At 44.4% G+C, this 19,666-nt stretch overlaps 1 protein-coding gene across 9 annotated transcripts in view; it reads right to left on the bottom strand.

Moving 5' to 3' along the window:
- Nucleotides 1-19,666, bottom strand: part of LOC138453236 (circularly permutated Ras protein 1-like) — a 332,082-nt gene that overhangs the window by 113,639 nt on the left and 198,777 nt on the right. For 7 of the 9 annotated variants that reach the window (XM_069605933.1, XM_069605940.1, XM_069605959.1 and 4 more), the window contains 2 exons: nt 14,853-15,059; nt 8,086-8,226 (listed from right to left, as the gene is read on the bottom strand). In XM_069605933.1, the coding sequence (XP_069462034.1) occupies nt 8,086-8,226; nt 14,853-15,059 (348 nt within the window). The remainder of the gene's footprint in view (nt 1-8,085; nt 8,227-14,852; nt 15,060-19,666) is intronic. The other 2 variants (XM_069605917.1, XM_069605949.1) reach the window with 2 other exon arrangements.

Genomic DNA, 19,666 nt, shown 5'->3' with positions numbered 1-19,666 from the left:
GAGTTAACAGCAATCTTCACATTGCATTGACCAACAAAGAATTACCTATAGAATACGCCAGTAAAATATGTTTAAACTAGGCTTCAAATATTCTGGCAAGTGCTGAAGAGGCAACAGAGACAGAGGAAGCACTGTCCATGTGCTATGTGCTTCTATTTTTATCAAATGCATTAAGCGCTTTTGTCAAAGCACTGAACACGGTTAAACAGCGGTACAAAATAACCAAAAATGTAAACATTCAAATGAAATGTAGGCGTTCAACATTTAGGAAGAAAGCCAATGAGACTTTACACGAGAGCAAAACCCAGAGAGACAAGCATTGGCAATGCCAACAGTTTGGGCTTTTGTGCACACATAATAGCAGTGCCTGTGAAATGCCTAATACTTTATACACATGGTCAATCTACAAGCTTTGTGTCGTCTCCAACATACGGTACTCACACCATCCGAAGAGATGCAACAAAATGCACCAAAACGGAAGCGCCCGCAATTTCAAGTAATCAGTTCTGGGCTCTGCTTGGCTGCAAGATGAGCTAGCAACCAAAAGAGCGTTTGCCGCTGCGCCTGCAAGAAAAACATTGTTTTTAGCTCTGCGCCACTAAAAAGAAAAAAAATATTCCATGATGACTATTACTGTGCTTCCTGTTTGATAGCTTCCTCACCAGCGCCATGATGCCCTAGGGCGACCGTGCGCTTTACAAGTTCAGGTAACATAACATAACATAACATGATTGTGCTAATTCTGGTCAATCAGAGATGGATGAAATCTTGATTTCCACCTCAATGGGATTCCATTCTGTGCTCATTCCGCAGTATTCGGTCAACCCAGCCATCTATCCTAGCTAGCAAAGCTAACATGTACCCTTGCCTCTGACCTGCCTCTGTCCCTCATTTCCTCTGCCTCCACTCTAGCACTTCACCCATCATGGTCACATCCTAAGCGTAGCTGGCCGTACTGCCTACATGCACTTAAAAATGTCCAATGTTGGTGATCCTTAATCTATGTATGTCCACTTATCGGGGTGCAGCCTTGGAGGAGCAGCGAAGGTTCAGAGATAGTGTGGGGCATTCCTGTCCTGGTGTTAAGTGGGTTGGACATGAGCCTAAAATGCTGGCAAGCCTCCAGATTGGCCAGTGATGCCTGCTGACTGGAACAAAAGCAACCATGAGATCCTGCGTGTTCTCCTGCCAAGGAGAAAACACAATGCATGTAGCTCCTGCTTTAAGAGTGTCCCTTCCAGGAAAGCGCTACACCAGAGACCACTGCTACACCAGCAAGCCAATAAGATTGGGCGGCGGGGCATTGGGAGATGAGAAAGTCTCACCGCAGTTTGTTAGTGCAGGTAACTTGCATAAAGTCTAGCTTCATCACAGAATGGCCAAACAACCATATTTGGTTGACCCGGAAATACTTTCCTGGAGATGAGCCCGCACACTTAGTGGCATTCTGTTCTGCTGTCCTGTGGAGGGTACTGGAGGAGAGTTAAAGTCTCCTGTGTCTTCAGCTGAAGACACAACAAAAGTTCAACCTCATGTCTTCGTCGGGTTTTCAGAGTCACCAGGGGGGGACACACCTTGCTCACCGGGTGGCGAGGGAAAGATGAACATTTAAGCTCTATTATGTTTCAATCAAAGAGGTGGCTAATCAATGATACACAAAATCAAGCGGAACTTGCAAACATGTCCCCTGGGCTGCCCTGCTCTACCTGCAATACTCACCAGCCACACCTTGCATCTCTGTTATGTGGTCTTTGCACTTCAGAACAGGTGAAAAGCCGCTCTAGCCGACAGACTCGCTTGCTGATTAAAGGGAAGACACCAAGCAAGGTCAAAATTGTCCTAAACCAACAGAAATGCTTGCTTTACAATTCTCAGGCCGGTGGAATGTTTAAAAGATAGTTCCGAAGCAGTAAGAAGGCACTTCTACTAGCAGTTAATTTATTCTGGAAGCATTGACATTGATTTGCCCATTGAAAAACCATTTTTCAAATCAGGCCCATAATGTTTACTAACCTTAGCATTGCATCACAGTTTTGTTTTTGCGTGTCTTTATGACTTGACTGAAAAGCTGCATAAGGCATTGAAGATTTTTTAGGGCTGACATCATTTTGCATTCATATACATCTACTCTTCCGTTCCAAATAGGGAAAACAAGGTTACTGTCATACTATTTTTGGTTCACATAAGTATTTATATATTTGTCATTACAGTTTACAATTTTATTTGTGTACAAAATCCCACAAACACACAGAGGACAGTGCTCAAAATCCTCGAGCACTGTCCTCTGTGTGTTCGCAGGATCTTTTTAGCACTTCGAATTTCTAGCTTCCCGCCGCCGGCATTCACCACGTTGCCAGCAGCAGGGAGCTAGAAATCCAAAGTGCAAGCAAAATTCCATGAACATATAGAGGACATTGCATATGTGAGCATTTTCCTCTATGTATTCGCAGAATTTTGCTCGCGCTTTGAATTTCTAGCTCCCTGCTGTCGGCAATGTGGGACATGCTCACAGTGGAGAGGATCTCAGGGCTAAAGACACTGAGCTACTCTCCGTCGTGAGCACTGTGCGGTTTCATTACATATTGCAAGTTTCTTATTTGAACACTTAACAGATGGTTTAAAAGCGGCGGAGAAGGAAAACAATGGAAAGGGAATGCATCGGAGGACAAAAATAGAGATGGGGTGAGCCAGACAATTTATGTATGAAGCCGAGCACAACCAGTTGGATTGCAGGAACATGCGGGGCAAGTATCTGCACGACACTGCTCGGCTAAAAGAGGCAATCATTGAGCTAGTAAGGATTTGAGCACTACATGACATGTATCACAACATTGCCAATTTTGTGTTGTACTGACACATATTAAAACTGAGTTTGAAAGGACAAGTAACAACCCTAGTTATATTGAAACGCAGAAAGGACAGAAAAAATGACTGCTGTTTAAAGTATTGTAAATTACTTTAGCTATTGAAAAACATATTATACTCACATGATTCAATGTATCATTTTATTTGAAAGATGCATGGTATCTTTCTTATTCAAAGATGGCTTCTAGTCTCAGCTTATTTTCAGAGCGCTTCCTTAGAGACAGTCATCCAAGATGGCTGTCTCCGCGAAAAAGAGCTCAAAGAGTTCATAGATGGGCACGAATGGATGGCACTAGCCATAGGGATTAGCATGTCTAGGGGCAGGGAATGGGAAGGATTCAATAACCTAACAATAGTGTATCCCTCCTCAAATGTCATCTCCATTGGAAAAGCATTACAGCCCATATTTGAAGCTCTTAAAGCTCTTATTTTAATGACAATAGTTTTGGCTTAAAGGTAGCGCTTTCAGTGTCACCTAATAGCCCAAATTAAAAAGGAAGGATATACTAGATAGAAGCCGGGAGAGAAAGTGTATACGTGCAAGAAGTGAGAAAGAACGAAAACGGGATTGGGCGCAAGTGGGCATACAGACAGCAAGAAGAAATTCCAAATGGTAGCATAAAGGTCGTGAGGGTCTATGAATTGAACCAAGACAAGAAAGGTAAGATGGTCCAAAGAGTCTGAAGTACGAGGAGAAAGGCTAAAGGAGAGCCGAATCACAGTAGTATAGCGAGAGCAAAGAGGGACAAGTTGGTTCAACTAGGAGTGAGACAACATAAGTGATGAGAAGGAAAAGAAGAGATATAAATGAGCTCTGCACATACCATAGAGGTGAAAAGAACAGGGGCAAGCAGTGTGAGGGATAGGGAGAGAAAAAGAGAGTGGGGGTGAAAGGTAACGCCCAGGTTATGAGCATCAGGGGAAACCGAGAAAAAGACAGGGGGGGGGAGAAAAAGCAGGAAGAGGGAGAGGGAAGGAAAGGAAGAGGCTGGAAAGAATAGAACTTCGCTTTCAGAGCATTAAGATGAAGAACGTGACAATGCATCTAGGAACGAATAGCAGGGAGACAGGCCAAAAGGGAAAAGTGAAGAGGGTCTGAGAAGGAAGAAAAGGAGATGAAGATCTGGGACTCGTCAGCAAAGAAAGGACAGGAAAGTGCAAAGGCAGGAATAATAGATGAAAGGGGTGGTGTATCGGACGAAGAGGAGGGGGCCAAGGACAGAGCCATGATGTACACAAAATTGCGCAGGAAAACTTAGAGATAATTTACCAGCCCAAGAGACAGCAGAGGTCTGATCAGTTGTATAAGATTGGAACCATTGTAAAGCAGCGCCAGCAAACCCCAAAGAAGGGGGAGCGGAAAGAAGAATTGGGGGACGGACAGGGTCGAAAGCAGCAGGAAGGTCGAGAAAAATATGAGTAGAAGATTGTTTGGACAGACAAAGAAAAAAAAGCAAAGAATCAGTGAGACACAAATAAGGGCAGTTTCAGTGGACTGAGATGGGAGAAGGTGAACTTGAGCATAAACCACTAGCTTTATTACTTTTTTAAAAAAGCTATAAGAGAGATGTCACAAAGTGGCATCTCTGGTGAGACATATTCTATAGAATCAGCTTGGTGCAAGGCAAGTTCTAATTACCTTTCACAAAGAGCACTCACAGAAGAAGCTGGTGTACTGGGACTGGCTCTGGATAAAAAAGGTGCTCTCAATGGGGAGGTGGCTAGTAATCAGGTGCTGGAAATCAGGCAGTCCACACAAAGTCAAGGATTGGATGGAAGAATTGGGAAACAGAAATGAGAAGTGATGCTGTGCGGATGCCTGCTATTATATCTGCTATTGATCAAATCGTTTCACTCTTTGATACAAACCTATGGTCCTCCGTTATTATGTACATAAATACATAGAAATGTTTTTTTTTTTTAATGAAGTACCTATAAGTGGCAATGTGAAGAATAGAAATAGATCATATGTGAATATGTACAGTGTCTCCCAACATTAGCACTCAAAGAGACTCAGGTTGGGAGCCATTTTAGAATGGATCTTACCCTGCAATAAATGTCACACAGCAACAATAATAGATTAATGACTGTAGGACTCATTTGGTCCGAGTTGTTACTACATCCTCATTGAAAGTAAACACATGGCCACATTGTGTCACTGCACTACACAATACACCATACAAATGAACCTTATTTGTCTATCTAGGCTCTGGTGGGTGGTGTTTCCGTGTGTCCACATTCAGGTGTGCCAGCACACAAGCAGGTGTGTGTGTGTGTGTGTGTGTGTGTGTGTGTGTGTGTGTGTGTACGCGTGCGTGTGCTAAGGTGAGTTCACATGGAAGTGTTGGTACATGTGACTGTTTGCAGCGGTATGTGGGAATGTGTGTGGATGTGAGTGTGCAAGTGTGAGAGTAGGCTGTAAACATGCTGTCAATAATATACAAGGAGCAATGCCCTTCTGCCTGCCCTTCTGCTTTCTCCAACTCAGCTAAGTGGATATTTTGGGAACCTTGTATCAGCATATCTGTGCCATTTGCAGAAGCTCTACTCTTACACTACTGGCTGATTTGAAGGTGAGCTTTAAACAGAAAGTGCATAATTTAATGTGCATTAAATACCATATGCAAAAAGCATGGGTTGGAAACATTTATGTTTTAGAGATAAAAATATGTTTCACTCTCCTACAAAAGCCACTCTCTGAGAATTGGAATGACATTTTTGCTTCCAAAATATAACTGTACTCCAACTTAAAAAAAATGGGGAGTAAAACATTCCCACGTTAAATTCTTATTACGAACCCTGGGCCTCTAGGGATTTGAAATTCCCTGGGTGTAGACCCTGTTAGCTGCAAAAAAGGTAGCACACCAGAGAGAGCTTAAAACAGGCTGCTCACCAAACACCAAAAACTGCATGAATTCAAAATGTGCGCCAGCCTTTTCAACCTCGGACTGACATTTGAAATACAAAGCTTCACTCCCAATCAGTTCTCTGCGGAGTGGGAGGAGCCACCCAGGCAGTTGTTTAAAAGAGCCTCTGTTTCCTCAGTCTTGGATAAATGAAGCAGGAACGCAGCCCTACATCATAGTGCTCTGAACGCCGAGTCCGGGGAAAGAGGCGAGAAGAGAAAGAGGAGCAAGAGGTATGGGAAGACTGCAGAAATGAGGACTCAGCGCCCCACACATGGCGAGTGCGTTCCCTTTCCTTTGAAGAGCGGGAAAACTTGGAAGAGACACATATTATGGTGAGAAAACTAGAACCACAGAGAGCCAAAAGATGGGGAAAAAATCAGGCCTGGAGAAAAACCAGACCTAGCGAGGGAGCCAGAGGGGGGACTCAGATAAAAACCGTTAAGCTGGCTGGGGGGCTATATCCAAGTAACCTGCAGAGAACCGACCAGGGAGGGAGAAAAACAGAGTAGGCCTGAGACTGAAAAGTCAAGAAGAAAGATGGGTGCTATATACCTGCGCTTGAGAGTTGAACCCAAAAATGTGGTGTGCTCTGTACACCTGAGCCTGTGTGCATTACAGTAGAGAATCTAGACGAATGAAGGAGTCTTTCTGGTAGCCCCTTACTCGGAATTATTTCTCCATCCAGTAATCCATTGTTGAGTAGTAGCTGGCACCCCTGGATGTTGCAGGCATTCATTCCACACTGTATCCCAGGAGCAGAATCGACTGGCGCGTAACCAGCCATCAGGCCCGGCCTTAGGGGGGGGGCGAGCCGAGCGACCGCCCGGGGTGCCGCACCCCCCAGGGCGCCATTAGCCCCCACCACGCCAGCTCGGGGGAGTCTTTCAAGGGCTCCCCCGAACTGGCGTAGCGGGAGAAGGGGCAGCAGGTGGGCGCATTCAATGTCGCCCCACCACCGCAGGCGCCTTCACCAACAAAAGGCACCGTTAGCCCCCCACCACGCCAGTTCTGGGGAGTCTTTCAAGGGCTTCCCCGAGCTGGCGTAGTGGTGGCAGGCACCTCAGGCAGTGGAGCACATTTAGGAACAATATTCATTGAATTACCTCCTCGTTGCTTTAAAAAAAAAGTGCCACTCTGTGGCCACGCCCCCTGTTGACCAGGTGCGCGCAGGGAAGGGGGGGCGCCAATATTCCCAGGGCGCTGCTGCACCCAAGGCCGGCCCTGCAGGCGATTGAACCTTGACCCTGGGAAGACTAAGGAAACTCGAGAAAACTAATAAACCCCCAACTCTTGTTGCTTAATCATGTCCTGTTGATTGTACGGTCAGCCTGATCCAGCGAGGCCATCTCGCTTTGTTTGCAGAGAGATTCCGTTGTCCAATGGGGTGTCAAGCCCTTTCCTTTCTGCAGCCGATCTATAAGGGATTCCTGAAGCTGCCAAAAGGGGGCCTTAAAGGGGAAAGTACCCACAGAGTCCCCGCATCTGTGTAAGCTAAAGCAATATGTTTTGGGGATGTGAAGATCCCGATTTCCCTTATCACACATGGGCTCTGCTTCCCAGGACTATGGGCTGTGCTCCTTAAAGTGACCTCATCCCTAGTTGGCACAATATGACTCTTCCTTGCCTTTTGAGGACCAAGTGAAGGTCTCCTGGGGTCCATCCCCATTACACCCCCGGGTCCATCATCCTCTAGCTTGGGGAGGTAACCACCCCCCTTGGTTACCCAACAACAGGCACTCAAGAACAGGCGGGGAACTTTGTCACAGGCGCCTCAAGCCAGGGTGCAATAGGTTGCAAGGGCAACAGGTAACAATGTGCAGTGGCTGCAGGCACAGTAGAGAACAATACACTGGTGCTGTGGTGGCAACGGCCAATAACTACAAGAGACAATTGTTCTATTTGAAGGAGGTGCACAGCCCGCAGGGCTTTATGTGCAGAAGGCACAGGGACCAATGGGCAGATGTTGGACGGGTCACAGTGAACAATGGGCAACGAATGCAGGGGGGAAATAGGTTGGGCCAGTTCTACAGCAAGGTAATACTGGACCGCTGCCTGGGACACTTCCAGACAGGAGGACCTAGTTGGATCCAAACTCACCCAATAAACATTAAATGTTGACTGATTGACAGGGAAGGCAACCCAAAATGTCACTCTGCCTCAGGTCCTTGGGGTTACACTGAACAAGCTCAAATGTGAAAGGAAGGGCAGGGCCTACACAGCACTGCAAAGGCCACAGAACCAACTTGCAGATGCTTCGCTGCCAAAATGGGGGCAATGCAGATGGACAGGTATAAATAAACAGAATCCTTACCAGATGGACGAACCATTGAACATTTCTTATTACGAGGAGGAACAGGAGGCGGCACCGGAGAGCAGGGAAGCTCAGGGTATATCGAAGGTTGGTGGCTTGTTTCACAAGGCAATGAAAGGATATCGAGATATGCAGGTTCACCTAGGAGGAAGGCACAGTGGCATTAGTTTTTGTGTGTTTTGTTGATTTTGAAATAAATCCTTATCCCGTCAGGTTATCATAATGCTCCACCAATGTTGGGTGCTGTAGGTTACAGACCGTGTCCCAGTCCCCATAAACAAATTAGCCCTCTTTATCAAGACATATGTCACTATCCTAAGTGCAGCCAACACATATTATCGAAGACAGAGGTTCAGGTATGGCCCTCAGGACCCCCACACGACTCTCTGCCTGAAGACAGAGAACGACAGATGCACCTCACTCTTAGGCCCTTCTTCGGCATCATCAATGTATCGCAGATGTAAGAAAAGTTACTCTCTCAGACAGCCATTCAGAACATACCCAATTGATAGATGGAGGAGATTGAGATATCATCAATTGAACAAGTCAACTGACTGCAAATTGAGAAGTCAATGATGTCATCACTGACATCACGACGTAGGTGACCGTAGACATGAAGCACACAGGCATCCACTCACGAAGTTACATGAACATACATTAGTTTATTGCATATAGACATGAAACACATGCTTATGACTCACGCAGGTAGATAATGGATACACATACATATCTCTATATCCTTTGCTAAAACCAAACCGCAAGATGCCAAGTATACGTATACCTAGCTTGCACATGCTTCATTGCCACTAACATGGGAAGCCATAAGGACAAATATGGAGGCTATGGGCGTACTGAAGTGATTGAGAAAGGGGAGACTGACTTCAATCTATGATCATGAAGCCAGCGTGAATATATATTACATTATAAAGCACACTGTATGTACCATCTAAAAGAAACTAAAGATGATGGAGAAATAATATGCATTTTATTTGTTTATTTATTTATGTATTTATAATACGCCGGCAGCCCGCGGGCATCGGGGCGCAAACAAACACAAATTGACTAGATATCAAAAACGGGACAGTCAGATAAGGTTAGGAGTCGGTCACTTGAACAGGAAAGATTTCAGAGTTCTTCTGAAAGTTTTAAGGTCTGATTCTAGTCTAATCGCAACCAGCAATGCATTGCAGAAACATCCTGCCTTTGCGGCATATGATCTACCAAGACCCTTGTTACGTTTTGGCTTTGGGCACCGGAACAGCCCTATGCTGGAGGAACAAAGAGACCTTTTGGGTTGGTATAGTGAAACCAGATGTTTTATGTATTCAGGTATTGTGCCAATGGAGGTGCTTATGGATCAAGGTGCCTACTTTGAAATTGATCCGTTCCTGGATTGGTAACCAGTGAAGTTTCCTTCTGTGTTTTCCGAGATGTGAGTTTTTCTCTTGGTGTTAGTTACTATTCGAACATCGTCATACTGAATCACCTGGCATCTCTTAAAATTGGATAGTGATGCTCTGCTGATTAGGGAGTTACAATAATCCAATCTAGTTAGAATGGTGGCTCAAGCAATTGTGGCATAGCTTCACGAAAAGTGCACAGAAGGATCTAATGTAAAGGTTGAAAATTAACAGCGATATGGATGCGCCCTGTGGCACTCCACGAGTGAAACCAGTGGGGGAGAATGCCGTACACCAGTGTATTCTGGATTCCCGATGTGAGAGAAAGGAGAGGAGCCAGCCCACGGCTTCCTCTGAACACTGGCCTAGGGTTTTAGGCAGGTAAGAAGATGATCATGGTCAATGAGATCGAACGCCGCTGAGAGATGTAACAAAATCAGCATCCATGCCTCCCTCTATCCATGATCTCCAACATTTGAAATTGAAGATCAATGAGGGCTGTTTCCGTGCTGAATGAAGGCCGGAACCACATATTGACGATTATGTAGAATATTATTGGACTGCACGAATAATTGAAGCTGAGAGGTGGCAATTTTGTCCTATTTTTAAGAGAAATTGGCAGTTGGTAATTGGTCTCAGGTCGCTGGGCTCTCTAGGGTCAATGTTAGATTGCTTTGGTATCGGCTTAACTGTGACTCTTTTGATACTGTTTGGTATTTAACACTGAAAGATGCGCTGACTAGATGTGTCAGGAAGGAAACAAAGAGATCCTGGTGTTCCAAAATCAGTTTTGGGGGAAGGGAGATTATATGAACAAGATGTACAATGAGAATACACAAAATGGGAGCATCGTGATTGATGGACCATTTAAGATGTACCCGAAAAGGTGCAGTAATAAAACTACACATGAAGAACATAAAGATGGGTCAGTTTGTTCACGCTACTATAGCACTGTAAGGGTTGTAAGCATCCTGATGAGCAATAGCATGATAGCCCATGTGGGGAGGCGACTACCTTAGACTAGATAGAGATGTAGAACTGCTGTAAAACCACAGAACCGTGCCAACATAATGATGTTGGCGCCCTACGGGGTGATGTCATCGCGCATGTTGGTAGACGCAATGACACGTCACGTTGTTTGTTTAAACATACTATACGGCGGTTAGACCGATAGAGGACAGCTGTAGGATCAAAAGAATACAGAGGGAGTGACGAGAGGTTATGAAATAACGCTTCCAAGTAAGTAATCTCTATGAGATCAGGATGAATAATAAGTTAACTTGAGGTTTCTGCGCTAAACAGTTTAAATACTTAGTGCATTTCCTCTATATTCCAGGTCATTTTTCTGTGCCCAAAATGAATGTGTCTTAACCAGGACACATCAAGTTTCGATGTTGTGTCTGAGCAAACAGAGGTAGACCTCTTGCTTGATCCATTTTGTGTGACAAAGACAGTGGTGTTTGGGGTTATTATGGACCACAACGTGGACAAGAATAGGAAGAGGTATTGTTTTGTGTTGTGTTTTCTTTGCAGAATAACTTTGTGGTGATTACCAAATTACGGCCCAGCACTGTTTTTGGGTTCGTTAGCAACAATGAAAGTTGGAAGTGGTTGTTAAGGGAACCTTTCAGAGACTGCATGGTACGATATGGAGTATTACTCCACCATATCATTAGACTAAGGGTTTATTGATAGTGTTATAAGAAAGTAACTGAGAGAATTAGTAATCAAATGAATTCCTTTTTTGAATTTTCAGGGTACACGGTAGATGGGTATGCACTGAGAAAACACACGTACAAAAAATTGACAGCCCCTGATGAAAGTCCAGCATATTGAAGCGCAAAGGACAGAAACATGGACAAGTCGGGTTTAGGAATGAATAATAATTTGTACATTGAGTGCAATTGATTTTGAAAACTTGTGAATAAGAAAGTGAACAACGTCACCTGTGTCGGGTCTCAAATTATGTGTGAAAGATGAAATTAGTTGTATGTTTTTTAACTGTATATTTGTATACATTGTTTTAGGATAAGGTACATATATGTGTAATAAAATCTATTTTGTGATAATGAATAATTGCATTAACAATATTTTATGACTAAACACACTATTAATTGTGTGGTGGAGTGCCCTTGATAGGAAGTGACCGTGGAGCTTTCCTTTTGTTGAAGTTTAGATTACTCACCCCATAAAGTAGGAAGGCTTTAATCCCTTAGGTGGGGAAGCCGATGTTGAGTATTGTAACATTAGGGAACACACAGCACCTCCATGCTCATTCCCTCTGCCTTGAAAAGGTACACTCAGCCTGGTAACCGTCCAGGGTACCAGGGCTGGGAGGACTCCTTCTGCCCAATCCAGAGTCACCTTTCACAAGGAGACATAATATGTTGCAGGAGCTAATAGTCTCCCCACAACCCTTCAACTTAGTATTTCTTACAGGTGGATGAGCCACCAGATATGGCTACCCAATAGTAGAACTAACGCTTACAGAATATATATATATGTTTCGCCTAAAATGACCAATCTTCACGCCCAATAGGTTTCGGGGATGAACCTTGGTTTTGTGACATCACTCTTAGGTACCACACACTCAGAAGACGCGAGAGCTCTGGAGAATATATGTTTTCCTAGTGTGATCCCTGTCATTTGTTAGAGAATAAAGACAGTAAACTTTGCCCTATGGCTGTGTCTTCTGTTCTTGTGGTGGGGGGTTTTGATCGGGGTGACTGCTAGACAGCCCCTGCCACTCCTTTACATTTTCATTTTCATACAAAAGAATAATCACACTAAGTCACCAGAAATGATTTCAAACGCAAATGAAAACAGGATTTGAGTGAAGCAATCTTAAGAAAAACAACTTGTAAAAGCATGATTGGAGACATTACAATGTGCCTGATAAAATCAAAAGCATTTAGAAGACCCAAGAAACCTGGATTTCTAAATGCACGGAAAGTGACACTGTTATGTGCCTGGGAGATCAGCAGCTTCAGCAATATGGGAAAACGCAGAGCAGAAAATAACCTAGAATCCAAACCAGACATGTTTGTTGTGAATAAAAATCACTGTTTTAATTATCGATGATGCCATATTTGTGCTATACGGTAGCAGCCCGCACAACGTTTTCAAAGGAAGGTATTAAAGGTATAATGCTATTAATGCCATTGGGGTTTGGTTCTTCTTACAATGGCGTTCGTGCCCTTCCCACCAGTTTACTGGCTGTTGTCTTAATGCCATGTTGCAATAAAGGAATGTGTTGTGAGGGAACTCATTCATGTGTCTGCAATGCCAAGGGCTGGTGTGATGGGGCTACACAGCATTGTCTTTAAAGGTTTACTTTTTCAACAGGTTCATCAACCCCAGGCCTCTAAAACCTTTCCCTTAAAGAAAGCTTGTTTGGTGAATAAGATACCCTTATGGCCAGGTGAGCATTGCCATTCTCGGAGACAGTTTCAGTCCCACCTGTAGTAAGTACTTCAAGGAGTGGTCTATGTGGTGATACAGGGTGAATTAAGCGTACAAAACAAACTGCCAGAAACGTTGCACAGCTCACACACACAGCCTTCTCTTTCGATGACGCACACATTATTATTGGCAGGCAGGGGTCGGCTGGCCTTTAGGGAACTCTGGAGAATTCCCAGTAGGCCTCTGCACCCTGGGCCTCTTTAGTGTGGCATTTCTAAATTCCCCCATAGGAAAAGTGTTGGGCTTGCTGGATGGGCCACTTTGAACATTATTTCCAGGGCCTCTTTTGGTTCCCATTCCACCACTCTTAGCAGGTCTTAAGGACCGAGAAGCAAAGGTAAAGTACAATTGCAGGCATTAGAATATTTTTCTTGTTTGTGCAAATTGACTGTAACACTCGTGGTTTACTAATGGTCTCCTTCGCCTTTGGTATTCCAAGGACCACTGACACTTCTCTCTTTTCTTAAAGAGTCTCTGTAAGGGTTTACCAATGGTAAACATCATCTCATAAAATGTAAATTGCATTTGCACTGGTCTGAAAAGAAAGCAGCCTTCTTTGGACAAGGGAGACTGAGCTGTGCAGTCACCTTACAGCAAGTCTAGCTTACATTTAAAGTCTTCTGCAAATATACAGTGACCCACATTTTTTCTCACAGAACAGTTTACGCTTTTCTTTATTGAGTAGTGTCAACTTCTTTTCCTGAAAAATTCCCAAAATCGCTTTCAGTGGATCTACACATCTGTGCTTCATGTCGGAACATAAAGACATCCTTCTTTGTGCAGGAGGATAGCTGAGGGGCACGAGTTCTTCCTGGAAACAAGACTAGAATGAGCAGCACGGGTTTGATACCCAGTCACAGACAAACCGCTTAGAGGCTGTTGTCTGGAAGGATTGAAGGAAGCGCGATATAAGAAGCCAATGTAATATTTTATTCTTCTAAAGGTGCATAACGTCTTCAAACAGCCTGCCCAATGTCATGTGTTAAAATTGAACAGTTCAAATTGGCATGAGAGAGGCTGTTAAGAGTTGAGGGAAAAGCTGAATTCAAGTGCAGTGTATGAATGAAAATGAAAAATGAAAGCCTTTGCTTTATTGATTAAGCTGATCCTCTTGCTGATGTTTAGGAGAGAGTGGCAGCCCACAACTATGTTCTGGTTGAGACGCTTCAACTCCACACACAAACGTCGTTGTCCCCTTTGTGCACCAAAACAATGAATAGTCGTTCTAAAGGTTCTCTTCTTTTAGCACCGAGGCCACGATCCAAGCCTGCATTTCAAGAAACTTGATGGCTGCCGCCCCGGCATCTTCCTTTCACCCTCCCCTTCCCTTGATCACTATTACCTCACCTCACAACCCCTCTACCTCACTCGCCTTATTCTTTTGGCGACGGCTCAATCACCACCACCGCTCCAGCCTCCCGGGCCGCCATGGAAATGGAAAAGGGGCTCCCTTTGGAGCTGAGTCTTCCAGCTCCACTGCGGCCATCTTAGTTAAGTATTCATACAAAATACATTGCTTTCAGCACCCAAACCTGGGGGGCTAATAGCAATAAGCAGGCATTCCACAGGCTGTACCGGCTGGATCCAAGTTAAAGCCACTCGCTATGCTCGGGCCAGCCCATGGAACAGGTACTTATTGTTTAAATATTATCAAGTATTGATGGGCCCAGCAGTGCCATAGCTTCGCACAGGACTAGGTTGTTCATGTTTGCAGTGCAATACCAAAGTCTTCTGTGCACCAATGAGCGACAGTGACAATCCTGGGCGTAGGGCTTCTCCAACTCCTTTCAGAATTAGAGTGGATTGGGAGATGTTAATTCCATGAGCGATAACTTATACTCTTTTACAGGTATAACTGAGTGGATGAGGTATTTCTGTACATTAACTATAAGGAATCATTCTTACTTGGTAAAGGGTGGGTTTCTTTGTCACCAGTCTGGCTGGGCTTTGACCTGAGCGTCTGCGTGAGAAGGTCCCGGAATCCACTCCTACCTTTCTTGACCGTGCCACCATTAGCCTCTGATGATGCCTGCGATGGTGCGACCATCCGTTGCGTGGCACTCAAGTCATTATCATAGGGGTTCCTGTTAGGGTCCAATGGCCCTGGAATATCTAAAAGAAAGATAGTCATTATTCTTAAGATATCACATGTCATGAAGTCAAGACCCGTCCTACGGCGACTCGGTGCGGCTGACAGGGAGTCCGTCACCTGACAAGTGGCTCCTAATCAGCGCTCTGTATTTGGCGCCTTACAAAGCAACAATAAATAACACATGACTGACTGTCCCACAACTGAACTGGATGATTCACAAATTAGTTATTTTGCACTGCACAGTGCATGGGTCTGGGCATTAGAAAATGTTTTTCCATTAAATGTTCTCATGGATTTGCATTCCCCAGGGTGACTCTTTGCACCATTGAAATAGTGAAGTGCAGTACTTGATGTGTTTACCTTAAACACCACTCTGCCATTGTCATCATGAACATTGCCTGGTGGTTGCTGGGTGCTATATCATTCAGAGCATGTGACATTAAACACATATATAGCTATCTGAGGGCAACACATTAATATTGTCATTTTTAAAAAAGGCACAATTTCGGTCACACCATTAATGATGACCTTAAAAGGCAAATGAAAATAAGATTTGAGTTTAGCAATCTCAAGAAAAGCGTTTTCTGAAAACATTAAGAGGCTTTGCAATAGACCCAGTGAACTCAACATCTTAAATGTATTTAATGAAAATTTCAGAGACAATAATGCATTTTTGGCACATTGATTTACAGAGCAGATAACCAGTGTCCTTAACAAGGGGTGACAGGATGTGGGCATAAGACCAGATGATGAACTGGGGACAAGGACAGTAGAGCATGATATAGGAACGGGATAGTGGAAGAAGCGCTATGTTTTAGGATGAAGGGGTGAGGTATAAGTGCCATGGGGTTGTCGTAGAGAGGCAGGGGGAGAGGAGAACAGGGGGATATGGTGGTGTAGATTGCTATGAAAGTGATTCTTCAGAAAGGACTAGAGATAGAAGGTGGAATTTAAGTAGAGAAAGAGTGGGAGAGGAAGAGCATTCCAGAGTAAGGGAGCGAGCAGAGGAAGAGAGAAGAAACAAGAGGGAGCACAGGTGGCATGAGAGGTGGAAAGGTGGTGAGCCGAGGATGATCGTAGGGAACAAGGGGAAGAGTAGGGGGTGAGAAGGGCCAATAATTAGGGTGGGGCAAGTCTGTGTATAGTATTGAAGATGATGAAAATGAGTTTATACTTTGCCCTCTCATAGACAACCAGCCTAACTGAGGACGGGCTGAGGACGTGGAAGTGAATCAGAGAAGGTTAAAGAGTGTACGGACGGCAAAGTTGAGGACTTTGTCGAGAGGTGAAAAAGCATAGTTGAGAAGGACATAGAATAGAGTAGCTTAGTAATCAGGTCAAGAGAGTACTAAAAAGGAGATTAGTTAAGTAGCATTGTTGAAGGGAAGAAGATGTGTTATTTTTCTGATGTTGAGGAGATTAAGTATGACTGTTGTGGCAGATTTGGAGCGAGATGAAGAGCAAGAAGTTGTGAGATGGGTCGAAGATGACACCAAGGTTGCGAGTAGAAGCAGAGTTGGGAAGGTTGTCGGGATACAAGAATAGAAGAGGGAGAGGAAGAGATACTTTGTTTGGATGGGAAGTAGAGAACGTCAGTCTTGGTGAAGTTGTGCAGGAGCAAGTGAGATGCCATCCAGTATGTGATGGCGGAGAGACAGTTAGAAATGTTTGACCGGAGCTCATCAGCTAAGGATGGTAAAAGAGAAGAAGATGTGAGTGTCAGCAGCTAAGAGTTGATGGGAGCAGCCATAGGGGAAAGTACCCACAGAGTCCCCGCGTCTGTGTAAGCTAAAGCAATATGTTTTGGGGATGTGAAGATCCCGATTTCCCTTATCACACATGGGCTCTGCTTCCCAGGACTATGGGCTGTGCTCCTTAAAGTGACCTCATCCCAAGTTGCCACAATATGACTCTTCCTTGCCTTTTGAGGACCAAGTGAAGGTCTCCTGGGGTCCATCCCCATTACACCCCCGGGTCCATCATCCTCTAGCTTGGGGAGGTAACCACCCCGCTTGGTTACCCAACAACAGGCACTCAAGAACAGGCGGGGAACTTTGTCACAGGCGCCTCAAGCCAGGGTGCAATAGGTTGCAAGGGCAAAAGGTAACAATGTGCAGTGGCTGCAGGCACAGTAGAGAACAATACACTGGTGCTGTGGTGGCAATGGCCAATAACTACAAGAGACAATTGTTCTATTTGAAGGAGGTGCACAGCCCGCAGGGCTTTATGTGCAGAAGGCACAGGGACCAATGGTTAGATGTTGGACGGGTCACAGTGAACAATGGGCAACGAATGCAGGGGGGAAATAGGTTGGGCCAGTTCTACAGCAAGGTAATACTGGACCGCTGCCTGTGACACTTCCAGACAGGAGGACCTAGTTGGATCCAAACTCACCCAATAAGCATTAAATGTTGACTGATTGACAGGGAAGGGAACCAAAAACCAAACCAAATAGGTTTCGGGGATGGACCTTGGTTTTGTGACATCACTCTTAGGTACCACACACTCAGAAGACGCGAGAGCTCTGGAGAATATATGTTTTTCTAGTGTGATCCCTGTCATTTGTTAGAGAATAAAGACAGTAAACTTTGCCCTATGGCTGTGTCTTCTGTTCTTGTGGTGGGGGGTTTTGATCGGGGTGACTGCTAGACAGCCCCTGCCACTCCTTTACATTTTCATTTTCATACAAAAGAATAATCACACTAAGTCACCAGAAATGATTTCAAACGCAAATGAAAACAGGATTTGAGTGAAGCAATCTTAAGAAAAACAACTTGTAAAAGCATGATTGGAGACATTACAATGTGCCTGATAAAATCAAAAGCATTTAGAAGACCCAAGAAACCTGGATTTCTAAATGCACGGAAAGTGACACTGTTATGTGCCTGGGAGATCAGCAGCTTCAGCAATATGGGAAAACGCAGAGCAGAAAATAACCTAGAATCCAAACCAGACATGTTTGTTGTGAATAAAAATCACTGTTTTAATTATCGATGATGCCATATTTGTGCTATACGGTAGCAGCCCGCACAACGTTTTCAAAGGAAGGTATTAAAGGTATAATGCTATTAATGCCATGGGGGTTTGGTTCTTCTTACAATGGCGTTCGTGCCCTTCCCACCAGTTTACTGGCTGTTGTCTTAATGCCATGTTGCAATAAAGGAATGTGTTGTGAGGGATCTCATTCATGTGTCTGCAATGCCAAGGGCTTGTGTGATGGGGCTACACAGCATTGTCTTTAAAGGTTTACTTTTTCAACAGGTTCATCAACCCCAGGCCTCTAAAACCTTTCCCTTAAAGAAAGCTTGTTTGGTGAATAAGATACCCTTATGGCCAGGTGAGCATTGCCATTCTCGGAGACAGTTTCAGTCCCACCTGTAGTAAGTACTTCAAGGAGTGGTCTATGTGGTGATACAGGGTGAATTAAGCGTACAAAACAAACTGCCAGAAACGTTGCACAGCTCACACACACACAGCCTTCTCTTTCGATGACGCACACATTATTATTGGCAGGCAGGGGTCGGCTGGCCTTTAGGGAACTCTGGAGAATTCCCAGTAGGCCTCTGCACCCTGGGCCTCTTTAGTGTGGCATTTCTAAATTCCCCCATAGGAAAAGTGTTGGGCTTGCTGGATGGGCCACTTTGAACATTATTTCCAGGGCCTCTTTTGGTTCCCATTCCACCACTCTTAGCAGGTCTTAAGGACCGAGAAGCAAAGGTAAAGTACAATTGCAGGCATTAGAATATTGTTCTCGTTTGTGCAAATTGACTGTAACACTCGTGGTTTACTAATGGTCTCCTTCGCCTTTGGTATTCCAAGGACCACTGACACTTCTCTCTTTTCTTAAAGAGTCTCTGTAAGGGTTTACCAATGGTAAACATCATCTCATAAAATGTAAATTGCATTTGCACTGGTCTGAAAAGAAAGCAGCCTTCTTTGGACAAGGGAGACTGAGCTGTGCAGTCACCTTACAGCAAGTCTAGCTTACATTTAAAGTCTTCTGCAAATATACAGTGACCCAAATATTTTCTCACAGACCAGTTTACGCTTTTCTTTATTGAGTAGTGTCAACTTCTTTTCCTGAAAAATTCCCAAAATCGCTTTCAGTGGATCTACACATCTGTGCTTCATGTCGGAACATAAAGACATCCTTCTTTGTGCAGGACGATAGCTTAGGGGCACGAGTTCTTCCTGGAAACAATACTAGACTGAGCAGCACGGGTTTGGTACCCAGTCACAGACAAACCGCTTAGAGGCTGTTGTCTGGAAGGATTGAAGGAAGCGCGATATAAGAAGCCAATGTAATGTTTTATTCTTCTAAAGGTGCATAACGTCTTCAAACAGCCTGCCCAATGTCATGTGTTAAAATTGAAAAGTTCAAATTGGCATGAGAGAGGCTGTTAAGAGTTGAGGGAAAAGCTGAATTCAAGTGCAGTGTATGAATGAAAATGAAAAATGAAAGCCTTTGCTTTATTGATTAAGCTGATCCTCTTGCTGATGTTTAGGAGAGAGTGGCAGCCCACAACTATGTTCTGGTTGAGACGCTTCAACTCCACACACAAACGTCGTTGTCCCCTTTGTGCACCAAAACAATGAATAGTCGTTCTAAAGGTTCTCTTCTTTTAGC

This window comes from Ambystoma mexicanum, chromosome 1p (assembly GCF_040938575.1).
Source record: "Ambystoma mexicanum isolate Mex_15411 chromosome 1p, UKY_AmexF1_1, whole genome shotgun sequence".
In the NCBI taxonomy this organism is placed as follows: Eukaryota; Metazoa; Chordata; class Amphibia; order Caudata; family Ambystomatidae; genus Ambystoma; species Ambystoma mexicanum.
Note: the sequence above shows the minus strand (reverse complement) of the source record. Positions and strands in the feature narration are given on the sequence as shown.